General features: G+C 48.6%; 2 protein-coding genes and 1 long non-coding RNA gene across 7 annotated transcripts in view; 2 read left to right on the forward strand and 1 right to left on the reverse strand.

Annotated features, from left to right (window-relative positions):
- Positions 1-9,124, forward strand: part of OTULIN (OTU deubiquitinase with linear linkage specificity) — an 84,418-nt gene extending 75,294 nt beyond the window's left edge. Inside the window, exons 7-8 of one of the 3 annotated variants that reach the window (XR_008618029.1) lie at positions 6,617-7,095; positions 8,057-9,124. Coding sequence is in view for 1 of the 3 variants with exons in the window: in XM_028492816.2 (XP_028348617.1) it covers positions 6,617-6,643 (27 nt within the window). In the remaining 2 variants the exon portion in view is untranslated. Of the gene's footprint in view, positions 1-6,616 lie in introns of all 3 variants that reach the window. The other 2 variants (XR_003680876.2, XM_028492816.2) reach the window with 2 other exon arrangements.
- ANKH (ANKH inorganic pyrophosphate transport regulator) overlaps positions 1-13,092 on the reverse strand; it is a 155,290-nt gene that overhangs the window by 28,358 nt on the left and 113,840 nt on the right. The window lies entirely within an intron of this gene.
- LOC114486696 (uncharacterized) overlaps positions 9,329-13,092 on the forward strand; it is a 17,326-nt gene continuing 13,562 nt past the window's right edge. For both annotated transcript variants that reach the window (XR_003680877.2, XR_008618030.1), the window contains exon 1: positions 9,329-9,967. This is a non-coding gene — a long non-coding RNA (uncharacterized lncRNA). The remainder of the gene's footprint in view (positions 9,968-13,092) is intronic.

Genomic DNA, 13,092 nt, shown 5'->3' on the forward strand with positions numbered 1-13,092 from the left:
CCATGGGCCATGGCCGCTGGGCCTGCGCGTCCGGAGCCTGTGCTCCGCAACGGGAGAGGCCACAGCAGAGGGAGGCCCGCATACCACGAAAAAACAAAAAAAAAAACAAAAAAAACCTAAAAATAGAACTACCATATGATCCAGCAATCCCATTCCTGGGCATATACCCAGACAAAACTATAATTTGAAAAGATACGTGCATCCCAATGTTCATAACAGCAGTATTTGCAATAGCCAAGACATGGAAACAACCTAAATGTCCATCGACAGATGAATGGATAAAGAAGATGTGGCCCATATAGACAATGGAATATTACTCAGCCCTAAAAAAGAATGAAGTAACGCCATTTGCAGTAACGTGGATGCACCTAGAGATGATCAGACTAAGTGAAGTAAGTCAGAAAGAGAAATACAAATACCATATGATACCACTTATATGTGGAATCTAAAGTATGACACAAATGCACTTAGCCACGAAACAGTCAGACTCACAGACGTAGAGAACAGGCTTGTGGTTGCCAAGGCAGGGCGGGGGCGAGGAGGGATGGAGTGGGAGTTTGGGATTAGCAGATGCAAATGATTAACATCATTTATAGAATGGATAAGCAACAAGGTCCTACTGTGTAGCACAGGGAACTATATTCAATATCCTGTGATAAACCATAATGGAAAAGAATATAAAAAAATTTTAAGAAAAGAATATTAAAAAATATAACTGAATCACTTTGGTATAGAGTAGAAATTAACACATTATAAATCAACTATACTTCAATAAAATAACTTAAAAAAAGGAATGCACCTGTGGATTTGTACTGTCATTCTATTATGAGGTAGAGATTTGGGAGCAGTCTCAATTGTTTTAATCTCCCCTGAACAAACCAATTGAACCCTCAAATCTACAACATATGATGACTTAAAAAGCAAATGCTGAACGACCGAAGCTTTGGGGAGAAGTGTAAGGGGGGCAGCGGCTCAGGTGGGAAGGAACGAACTCTTATCATTACTTCCTGTACGCCAAGAGCTTTCCATAGGTTATGTCATTTAATCCTTACCCCAATCCCAGGGTCGTGGCTTTGTTTTGGGGTCCTCTATTGAGGACCTCTATTGTCCTCTATTGAGGACAGCAGGGCCCAGAGGGGCTATACGACTTTCCCCAGGTCACCCCATTTGTAAAGGGGTAGGGCCTTGGATTGTAGGGCCAGGATTTCAACCCCGGCCTTGGGGACTCAGAAGCCTCGCTCCCCCCATGTCTCTGGGATGTCTAAAGGCGCCCAACTGGCCCAGTGGTACACGGTACACAGACACTGTGAGGGGCGCCAAATGAGAAAGTCTTAAATTCAGCATCTTTGGTCCTTTTCGTCCTCCCCCCATGCACAAGAGGTCCTTTTCTTCTCCCGGATAATGTGAACAATGAGAAGGCAGTCTCGGGGCACGGGGGTAGGGCAGCCCAGCAGAAACAAAGCCTCAAACAGGCCGTCCTTGTTGGAGACACAGGGCCAGCGTGGTACCACGCTCAGAAAAAGTCCGGTAGTGTCCACCACACTGATGGCTGAGGGACAGCTCGTGGGTCAGTTTAGCCACAGGAAGTGAGACCGGGTCACCCTCATGAACTGAACTTTTAACTCTGAGCACAGGCTGAGGTCCTATGGGATGGTGCGGTTTGCTATTTCTCAGCTCAGATTTTGCTGCTTTCCAGCTCACAGCTGAAGGACTTGGGGCTGAATGCTTTACTGAGATGCAGCTCTGACTGGTGGGACGCAACTAAGAAAAAGCGATTCTTGACGTGCTTGTTGGATGCTGACATGTTGGACGCTGACGCATGCTATCCCGTGAAGCTGCAACAGAGGAGAATTAGTGTGCGAACCAGAGCACTCGAGATTGTCCGTTATATACAGAAATGGAAGTAGGGGAGCTCATCCTGAACTGCAAGATGCAAAACTGATCCTTAAATGATGAAAAAGTCCTCTAACTGGGGGGAAACTGAGGCTGTGACAGGCAGGACTGGACGAGACTCCAGGCCTGTGACCTGCGCGCAGGGCGTTTTCTGGTGTTTTCTACCGGCAGCGCCTTAGCCGAGCTGCCCAGACCTTGTGGGGAGCAGATGGCCAGAGCTGACCTGGCAGGATTAGGGGCGCTATAAATACTGCCACTGTCAGTGACCTCGCTGCCTTTCAGAGGTGGTGGCCGTTCTGCGGGGCGGGGCAGAGTGGAGTTCCTCTGTTTGTATCTGTGGGTTTGTGCCTCCCGAGGACATACCTAGTGTGAACAGCAGAAGCAGTATTTTAAGATTAGCTGAACCTCCCCGAAAGGGATTATTACAGTGTGTCACAGAGAAAGAAGCTGATGGTGCAGATTTTTTTGACTGCTGCTTTCTCTGATGGAAAGCCTTTTTGCTTTCTTTCCCTCTGGGAGGGTCCCTGTGAGGCCCTGAAGTTCTGAAGCTTTAGGACTAAAATGTTTTAAGTACGAAACATCATCACCTTAAATTTTACGGTGGCCTCCGCCCCTTGGATGGCACGTATTTTCGCGCTGGCTTTGGCAAGATGGACAGGCACCCGGGGGTGTTGCGATTCCGTGCCTGGCTTCTGGAGAGCACACACTCACCCCGTCCCTCTCCAGCAACCTGCAAGCTAGCCCCTGCAGACGAGGATTAGCTCAGGAAGCTGGGGACCAAGACGAAGAACAGCCTCATTGGACGGAACTGTGACCATCAAGAAGGAGATGGCCACTCACGTGGGAGAGAGTGACCACGTTCTTGTTAAGTTCACAATGAGCAGGGAAATTTAAAAAATGAAATAAAGAAAAGAGATTTCAAAATTTGTGGGAAAGAGGCAAGTAAGATCTGATAACACCAGAGATTCTGAAAGGAGATGGAAACCTCTCAAAAGAGAAAATTTCTGCCCCACCCCTGCGACAAGCACAAAACAGAACAGAAGGCACCTGAAGACGTCAGGTGGCCTCCAGGCTGCTCTCGGGGGGGAGGGGACAGGCCAGCTGGGGAAGGGGGGACCGGCCATCTCCCTGCCTTCATTTGCTGGCTCACAGGCTCTCTCTTCCCCAGTTCCCGGGAGGTAAGCCTAGATAAAGTCTACGAACTACCACCTTCAAGGGCTCACAATCTCGTGGATGAATAAGGACAGGAAGGCAAAAGCCCAGATACGCTGAATGGGTGCAAGTGCTGAGATCCAGAGAAAGGGCTTTACAGAACTATACTCGAGGTAAGAAGAGGAAGAGGAAAGAACAAGTAGGGGCCGAGGGTACATTCCAAGCCCCTCCTTTGAGTCTGCCTTTTCCACGAAGGAGGGTCATCTTAAAATAAATGAGCAAACATGGTTAAAAGGAATTTGAAGACCAAAACTGATAAGAGGGAGTGAAGCATTTTGCCTGTGCAAGTCCCAGATCACTAACATCATCTGAAGTGAAAACACTCGTTGGCGTGGCTGAGAAAGCAATGAAGTGGGGAGATACCAGGAGCCTCGAGGTTGGCAAATCCCCCGAAGATGGATTCGAGAAGGGGCCAGCCCCTGACTCTCATGAGAATGCGGCCAACTGGGTCTTACTGTTGGCCTACAGTGCCATGTGGCTAAATGAAAAAGCCCATGCAGGCTTAGGCTGCATTAATGGAAACTATAAAGTCAAAACTGGACAATTCGAGTCCATTAGCCGAGGTCAGACCTGATTTGGCGTTTGTGTTCCAGGCTCTCGGAGGACACTGACAAACTGGAACAATTTCAAGGAGCACACAAAACACCGCAGCGTCTGGAAGCCAAGCCTGTTAAAAAGGTCTGGAAATGGGCCTGGGCTATTTGAAGGGCTGCCACGTGGAAGAGGGATAAGATGGACACTGAGGGCAGAGAGGAGGACGCCGCCTCACCAGCCCTTCGTCTGTGGACACCGCAGTCCGTCTTCACAGCCTCCTTCCCGCCTCTCAGGTAGTCGGATCTTAGCTACTTCTATAGTTTTGATCCTACAGTGACCTACGGATTCCCGCAGCAATCAGTTTGTTATTACGACAACGGGCTTCATACATGAATTCACTCAAAAAATAATTACTGGGCACCTGTCCTGGGCCAGCCACTGTGCCGGATGCCGGGCATTTACAAGGGCGAACGCGGCAGAGGTGACGCCAGTGCTCAGGGAGACCCGGTGACTATGGGGCGCTGAGTCATGGTGGGGGACTTGGGGCACGACAGGGACAGCGGGGGCCTCAGGGGGTGGGAAGCCGGCTGGCAGTCCCAGTCACGCACGCTGAACAAGGAGGCAGGGAGAGGGTTTCAGGCCAAAGGGACAACGTGAGCAGAGGCGTGGGCTGAGAGAACACACCACGGCCCCTCAGCTCTGAGTGCTGTGCGTGGCCGGGTCGGGGTGGGGGACATTGAGACGCGCCTCGTGCTGCCGGTTTAGGGTTTGGGTTTCTGTCGCACAGACGGCCCCTGGAAGGTCTGTACCCCAGCCGCTCCAGGAGGACTGGTTTGGAGGGGAAGTGTGTCGAGCCCCACTGGGGGCTGTGGTCCCAGCTGAGCGGGAGCTGTAGAAGCAGAAACAGGGATGCGACGTGGGAATGGAGGAGAGGGAGGTCCGAGGGGTATTTAGGGGGAGGCTAAGGCCCGGCTCTGTCCCCGAGGGGATGTCAGCGGGGAGGAAGAGAGCCGAGCTGCGGATGAGCCCAGGCTTCTGTCTCCGGCAACACCAAGCAGGCAGGAGTCGTTGCTCGTCACTGAAATAGGGAACAGAGAGGAGAAAAAGCCCGGGGCCACGAGCAGGCCACTGAGTCCGCTTTGGGACAGGAGGAGTTGTCAGTGCCCGTGGGAGATCAGAGTACACCTCTGGGCGGGAGGCAGTTAGATGTTTGGGCCTGAAGCTCAGGAGGGAGATGGGAGTCAAAGACGCTGATCTGCGAATCGGCCAGACGCGGCACCTGAAGCCACGACCTGCAGAGAGAGGGCTTAGGAGGGAGATGGACAGAGGGGGGTGCCCACTCAGAGGGGCGTTCCACCAAGGAGCCTGTGCGGGAACACTCAGAAAGGACGAGGGAAAAGCGGCCGAGGAGGGGGTCGCAGAAGCCACGGGAAATGGGCAAAGGATGCACACGACGGCAGCATCAAACACGGCAGGTGAGGACCGGACGGCGCCCGAGGGAGCTGGGGCGTGGGCCCGCAGGGACCGGGGCAAGCTCTCTAAGGAGACAACAGGGAGTGGTGACAAGAACGCAGCCCACGGGAACGATCTAGGAAGGAAGCGGGGCCCTGCGCCCCTGAAGAAGGAGGGGCGGGCTGCGGTGGGAACCGCAGATGGCACAGGCGGGGAGCACAGATGGTGGCCAAGAGCAGCTGGAAGGGTGGGCTTGAGGTGCTTTTGCGTAATTCTCTCAAGGAGCTTGGATGCCAACGGGAGGAGAAATGTAGGGGGGCTGCTGGGTAAAGACATGATTTTTATGCTTTCTTTAAATTTTTTTTTTTTTAATAAAGTTGGGAGACTTGAGCATATTGAAACGTAGATAGGAAGGAGAGATTTGGGAGAAGTTGGCAGTGGGGACAGGGAGACACTGAGAAGAAAGGACGGCTGAAGCAGCGCAGGTGAGTGCATGGAGGTACCTACCACTCAGACGGGGGCGCGGGGCTGGCGGGGGGATGTCCCTGCCTCCGCGCTGCGAGCGCGCACAGAGGGCGCTGGCCGGCGGGACATCCTGCTTGCTGTAAATGTGACCCCTCAGTCCAAAATAGCATCTCCCTCCTCCTCTTTCCTTTTACTTCATTTTCTTCTCCCAAGCAGCTGTGTTTCCCTGTAGAAGGCTGCATTATGGCCACCCAGAGAGATAGTCCCTTCCTAATCCCCAGAACGAGTATTCATTCCTTTATATGGTCGACAGAGGTGATTAAATTAAGGATCTTGAGATAAGATTGCTTGGGAACGTCTGGGTGGGCCCTAAATACCGTCACGAATGTCCTTATTATAGAAAAGGGAGGCACACAGAGGAGAAGGCGATGTGAAGACAGAGATTGGCGTGATTCGGCCAAGGAATGCCGGCCGCCACCAGGAGCTGGAAGAGGCAAAGAATGGATTCTTTTCTAAAGCCACTGGAGACAGTATGCCCCGCTAGCACCTTGATTTCAGCCCAGTGAACTGAATTTCGACTTCTGGCCTCAGAACCAGGAGAGAATAAATTTCTGATGTTTTAAGCCGTCAGGTTTGTGGTCATTTGTTACAGGAGCCACAGGAAACTAACGCACCGTCCAACACCACAGTGTATGTTAATCGCCTGTCTTCTCCATGAGGTTACGAACCCCCCCTAAGAAAAGAGACTTTGTGTGTTAGTTTCACCGTGGTAGCCCTGGGGCCTGGTATGGAGCAGGGGCTCAAGCGTTTGTTGAATGGCTGCATGAACGAATATGCACGTGCTGCTTCTCTGGGGAGCTGTGCTGTAAACAGAGAAACCCTAGGCATCACCCATCCCACTGAAAGGTGTTCCATCGCCCACGCTCTAGACAAGTTTGGCAACGCACCCAAGCGTGCTTAAAAGTCTTTCCTCACTGGCATTTCTCATCTTTGGTTGGTGTGTACTGATGTATCAGACGTCTAAGCCAGAGGACTAAATATATCAATTTCTCTCTTTCAGCGCTCACTGAAGCTTGTGGGTAACTGACATTTCTGAATTAACAAGACGACCAAAGGCTGGAACGAACACTGTCAGCACCGGGGACTGGAGGCTTTAAACAGGAAGGGGTGATGGGACACCCAAAGAACTTTCCCAAGTTCTCAGGGAGAAAAACGCGCAATATGTGTCTCGTGTGTGGGTGAGGTCTGTCTAGAGAAGGTATGTATAAATCTATCAAGAAGCTGAATTTATTTGAAACACCCAAAGAAAAGAAATCCCACAGAAATTTGGAAGGGTATTATAGATATCACTAGAAAAATTCATAAAATTATTCACTGGCATCAAAAATACCAGTAGCCATTTATTTACAGATACAGCCATCCTTTCCTTACACGGCATCCCGCCTGTCTGGGGACAAGGAGGAGAGGGCTGGCATTCTTTGCTTCCAGCGTGCCAGGCGCTGTGTGCTGAGCTGTTACCCCTTTGCAAAGTCTTATAAGGTGGGTATTCTTCTCATGCCACATGGCAGCTGGGGAAGCCCAGGCTTATAGTTTCCAGAGACCACCCAGCTGGTGAGTGGTAGGGTCAGGGTTTGAACCCAGGCCCTGGGGCCTCCGGGCCCACATCCATGAACACTGTGTGATGTGGTCCTGAATTCAAGCCTAAGCTACTCCCTCTCCTTTGGTTCTCTGACCCTTCCCAACCCACCCCTTTTATTTATTTATTTTTTATTTATTTATTTTTTTTTGTGGTACGCGGGCCTCCCTCTGTTGCGGCCTCTCCCGCTGCGGAGCACAGGCTCCGGACGCGCAGGCTCAAGGGCCCAGCCGCTCCGCGGCACGCGGGATCCTCCCGGACCGGGGCGCGAACCCGGTTCCCCTGCATCGGCAGGCGGACGCGCAACCACTGCGCCACCAGGGAAGCCCCAACCCACCCCTTTTAAATCAAAATCCGCAAAGAGGGCAGTCAAGTGTCACTGAGAGCCCAGGGCCCTTGGCACCATGCCCAGCCCTGCATCTGAATCCATCTCCGGTTCACAGGGGCCGGCTCTCAAAACCTCCTTGTTTTTGTTTGTTTGGGTAAAGGGCCGATTCACTCCTCGAGCCACACTGGTTAAGAGCCGTCTCTGAGGGAGGATTAGAGGCAGGCCTTTGAAAACTGTCTGGTACCTGCTTAATGAGGAGGAGGTCTCCCAGGCACTATTATTTGCCACACGTGCTGTCAGTGTCGCGTGGTGGTCCTTTGAGGCTGTGGCCCTGGGCTCAGCAGGTTCAAAAAGACTCCGGAAATAATCTCACGGCACAACTCAATCGTGTTTCCTTCACTGCCTGAACAAGTGGGCACGCCCACCCAGAGCTGGAAATGCAGTAAAGTATTTTAAGATAAAATAAAGAACATTTTCAGTAAAGGCCACGTATCAGTTAGCTAAGACTGACTTTACTTCCCCGTTCACTCTCTTAGTCTGCCTGCAGGTACAGAAGACACCTAAGTGCTGGGAGAAGTAAAGCAGGTATTAAATTCTCCACTTGCAAACATGAAAATAAATAAATAAATAAATAGATAGATAAATTCTCCACTTGCTGTTTCCGTAAGACATCTCTGCTCTTGTATTTCCAGGCTCTCCAGGTGAGAATCTGAACATAGGGTTTGCTTAGAAATACTGTTCACGCAGGTCAGCACTATCCCCAGATTTATGGGCTTAATTGTGTCTTTGCTGATGGGGCTTTTAGGGGGTGAGGGTAGAGGGTGGTTGGTTTCACAGCATCCAATAGAAGTACCAGTGTTTGATTTATGTTACCTTAATGTTTTGGGGAAATACCTCTGTGTAACCAGAATAATCCTTGATTGTTTTCTCTTGTTTCTGGGTCCAATGTTCTCTGGCTTCACTAAACACAAAATGATCATGTAGCGCACCTAACGGCGTTTTATGTCCTCACGTGCTGATTTCACTATGTCTATTCGGTGTTTCCTGAGATAATTTACAAAAAAAGTTTTAAGATATTTTACATGGGCTTTGCTGACTCCTTACATGTCTTAGCAGCATAAATCAACAGGATATTAAAGTTCACCAGGAAGCTGCTTGTGTTCAGAGCCCAAAGCACCTGGGAGCGAGAGCAGACGCTGAAATCAGAAAACCGAGCGGCCACGAATATCACAGCCTCGTTTTGTCCATACGTCTCATCGTGATTATTCTTGGGAGGGTCTGGACCACACATCTGACCATTACATACTGTAATGTACCCACCGGATAAGAAGAAAAAGGCTCCCCTACTGCTTCTGTCTTTAAGCTGAGATGAATAAAAGTGATTTTTTAAAAAGCCACAGAGAGTCATAAAATACAGTTCCTGGAAGTCTATGAATTGATCCCCACTGGGTTATCTTGAATATTGTGTGGGACGATTCCTGACTGCCTTCTCCCTCTGATAAATCTGCTTTTGCACCAGAAAACCCTCGGAGTGGAGCCTGTGAACCACATCCTCGATGTGAGGCTGGGGTCCGGCAGGCAGCACGGGGAATGTGTAGGATCCACGGGCCAATCAAGACTCTTCTGCAGGAGCTGGGGGAGAACACAGTTGTCTTCTCCCTGGTTCCCAAACCCTTTCGGGTGGCGGCTCTGCACCTGTTCTTTATAGAACACAGGTGTGTACTGACAGGTGATGCTGAAACTGAGTAATTTTTAATGGTTTTGTGCCAAATCAGATACTACCGTTTATGCAGGAAGCAGCAGAAGCGGTCAAGGTTTTTTGTTTGTTTGTTTTGTTTTTTGTTTTTTTTTGCGGTACGCGGGCCTCTCACTGCTGTGGCCTCTCCCGTTGCAGAGCACAGGCTCCGGACGCGCAGGCTCAGCGGCCATGGCTCACGGGCCCAGCCACTCCGCGGCATGTGGGATCTTCCCGGACCGGGGCACGAACCCGCGTCCCCTGCATCGGCAGGCGGACTCTCAACCACTGCGCCACCAGGGAAGCCCGGGATCAAGGTTTTGAGACAATTTGGGGGTATAAATACAACTGGATAAAATACTAGCAACTTAATTTGTTCCTTGAAAACTGTGAACATGTTTCGGCTTTTCAGTGCTAGTGATGGTGGTTCTGCAGGGCCGGGGTGAGATGCATTGGATTGTTCAACTAATGGAAAGCAGAATAAAACCAAAAAGCAAAACAACCTAAATAGAACACTGGTACTTCTACTGGATGCTATGACGCCAACAACCACCCCCCCTCAAAAAAAAGCCCCATCAGCACGGACATAGTTAAGCACATCAATCTGGGGACAGTGCTGACCTGCGTGAACAATACTTCTAAGCAAACCCTACCCTCAGATTCTCACCCGGAGAAGCTGGAAACACAAGAATACAAATGTGTTATGGAAACAGTAAGTGGAGAATTTAAAAAGAAAGCAAATCAGGTGATTAGTTAGTTCTGGTCAATCAATCCATGTGGCCTTAAATGACAAGAGGACTCCGTTCTTTCAGAAACATCAGTGTATGAGTTTGCTAGGGCTGCTGTAACAAAGTACCACAGACCGGGCAGCCTAACAATTTATTGTCTCATAGTCCTGGAGTGACACCAAAATCAGGGTGTGGGCAGGGCCACTCTCCCTCTGAAGGCGCCAGGGAAGAATCTGCTCCAGGCCTCCCGGTTTCCGGCAGCATCACTCCAGTCTCCACGTACCGCCCCCCCCACCAACTCCCCGTGTGCATGTCTGTGTCCACACCCCCCCTCCTCTAAGAGCACCAGTCAGACTGGTTGAGGGGTCCACCTGACTCACCCACCAGGACCTCATCAGAACCCTATTTCCAAATAAGGCCTCATTCTGAGGCACTGGGGCTAGAATGTCAATACAGGAATTTGGGGTGGACATAATTCACCCCATAATCATCAGAATAGAAGATTCGGGGTCGAGTGCAGAGTCACACTTTCCCTTTTTACCACGCATTGACGTCAAAAGGCAAGGCTCAGGGTGGATCCAGAATAAACACCTATTTTAACTCTTTTTTTAAAAGCAATAGATCCTTAAGTAGTAACAGCCACTGGCCTCAGATACCCTTGCATCCTATTGTGTGAGGCACTGTGGTTGGATGGCAAGTCTCCCTTCTCTCTCTGCCTTAAGTGACGGCAACACACACACACACACACACACACACACACACACACACCACCACCACCACCACCACCACCACCACCACCACCACCACCACCACCACCACTGCTGCGGCTGGGGCCATCACCACGCAGCCTCCACTTGCTGAAGCTGAGGGAGGCCACGGGGACACAGCCGGGAAACCCTGGCACAGTCCCATGACCTCAGCGTAATTCGAATCTGGGGTCATGAAGCCCAACCTGCAGCAGCCTGTTAAGAATCACTCTTCACGAGCCCTCCCATCAGGAATCTTCCACAATCCTCTTAGATAGCCTCATCCACCAGAGGGCAGACAGCAGAACCAAGAACTACAATCCTGCAGCCTGTGGAACAAAAACCACATTCACAGAAAGACAGACAAGAAGAAAAGGCAGAGGACTGTGTACCAGATGAAGGAACAAGATAAAACCCCAGGAAAACAACTAAATGAAGTGGAGATAGGCAACCTTCCAGAAAAAGAATTCAGAATAACGATAGTGAAGATGATCCAGGACCTCGGAAAAAGAATGGAGGCAGAGATCAAGAAGATGCGAGAAATGTTTAACAAAGACCTAGAAGAATTAAAGAACAAACAAACAGAGATGAACAATACAATAAATGAAATGAAAACTACACTAGAAGGAATCAATAGCAGAATAAGTGAGGCAGAAGAACGGATAAGTGACCTGGAAGACACAATGGTGGAATTCACTGCTGCGGAATAGAATAAAGAAAAAAGAATGAAAAGAAATGAAGACAGCCTAAGAGACCTCTGGGACAACATTAAACGCAACAACATTAGCATTATAGGGGTCCCAGAAGCAGAAGAGAGAGAGAAAGGACCCGAGAAAATATTTGAAGAGATTATAGTAGAAAACTTCCCTATCATGGGAAAGGAAATAGCCACGCAAGTCCAGGAAGCCCAGCGAGTCCCATACAGGATAAACCCAAGGAGAAACACGCCGAGACACATAGTAATCAAATTGGCAAAAATTAAAGACAAAGAAAAATTATTGAAAGCAGCAAGGGAAAAATGACAAATAACATACAAGGGAACTCCTATAAGGGTAACAGCTGATTTCTCAGCAGAAACTCTACAAGACAGAAGGGAGTGGCAAGAAATATTTAAAGTGATGAAAGGGAAGAACCTATAACCAAGATTATTCTACGTGACAAAGATCTGATTCAGATTTGATGGAGAAATCAATAGTTTTACGGACAAGCAAAAGCTGTGAGGATTCAAGACTACCAAACCAGCTCTACAACAAATGCTAAAGCAACTTCTCTAAGTGGGAAACACAAAGAGAAGAAAAGAACCTAGAAAAACAAACCCAAAACAACTAAGAAAATGGTCACAGGAACACACATATCGATAATTACCCTAAACGAGAATGGATTAAATGCTCCAACCAAGAGACACAGGCTTGCTGAATGGATACAAAAACAAGACCCATCTATATGCTGTCTACAAGAGACCCACTTCAAACCTAGGGACACATTCAGACTGAAAGTGAGGGGATGGAAAAAGATATTCCATGCAAATGGAAATCAAAAGAAAGCTGGAGTAGCATTACTCATATCAGATAAAATAGACTTTAAAATAAAGAATGTTACAAGCGACAAGGAAGGACACTACAAAATGATCAAGGGATCAATCTAAGAAGAATATAACAATTATAAATATATATGCACCCAACATAGGAGCACCTCAATACATAAGGCAACTGCTAATAGCTATAAAAGAGGAAATCGACAGTAACACAATAATAGTGGGGGACTTTAACACCTCACTTACACCAATGGACAGATCATCCAAACAGAAAATTAATAAGGAAACACAAGCTTTAAATGACACAATAGACCAGATAGATTTAATTGATATTTATAGGATATTGCAACTAAAAACAGCAGATTACACTTTCTTCTCAAGTGTGCACAGAACATTCTCCAGGATAGATCACATCTTGGGTCACAAATCAAGCCTCAGTAAATTTAAGAAAACTGAAATCATATCAAGCATCTTTTCTGACCACAATGCTATGAGATTAGAAATAAATTACAGGGAAAAAAACGTAAAAAACACAAACACATGGAGGCTAAACATTACGTTACTAAATATCCAAGAGATCACTAAAGAAATCAAAGAGGAAATAAAAAAATATCTAGAGACAAATGACAATGAAAACACGACGATCCAAAACCTACGGGAGGCAGCAAAAGCCATTCTAAGAGGGAAGTTTATAGCTATACAATCCTACCTCAAGAAACAAGAAAAATGTCAAATAAACAATCCAACGTTACACCTAAGGAACTAGAGAAAGAAGAGCAAACAAAACCCAAAGTTAGCAGAAGGAAAGAAATCATAAAGATCAGAGCAG

This window comes from Physeter macrocephalus, chromosome 8 (genome assembly GCF_002837175.3).
Source record: "Physeter macrocephalus isolate SW-GA chromosome 8, ASM283717v5, whole genome shotgun sequence".
In the NCBI taxonomy this organism is placed as follows: Eukaryota; Metazoa; Chordata; class Mammalia; order Artiodactyla; family Physeteridae; genus Physeter; species Physeter macrocephalus.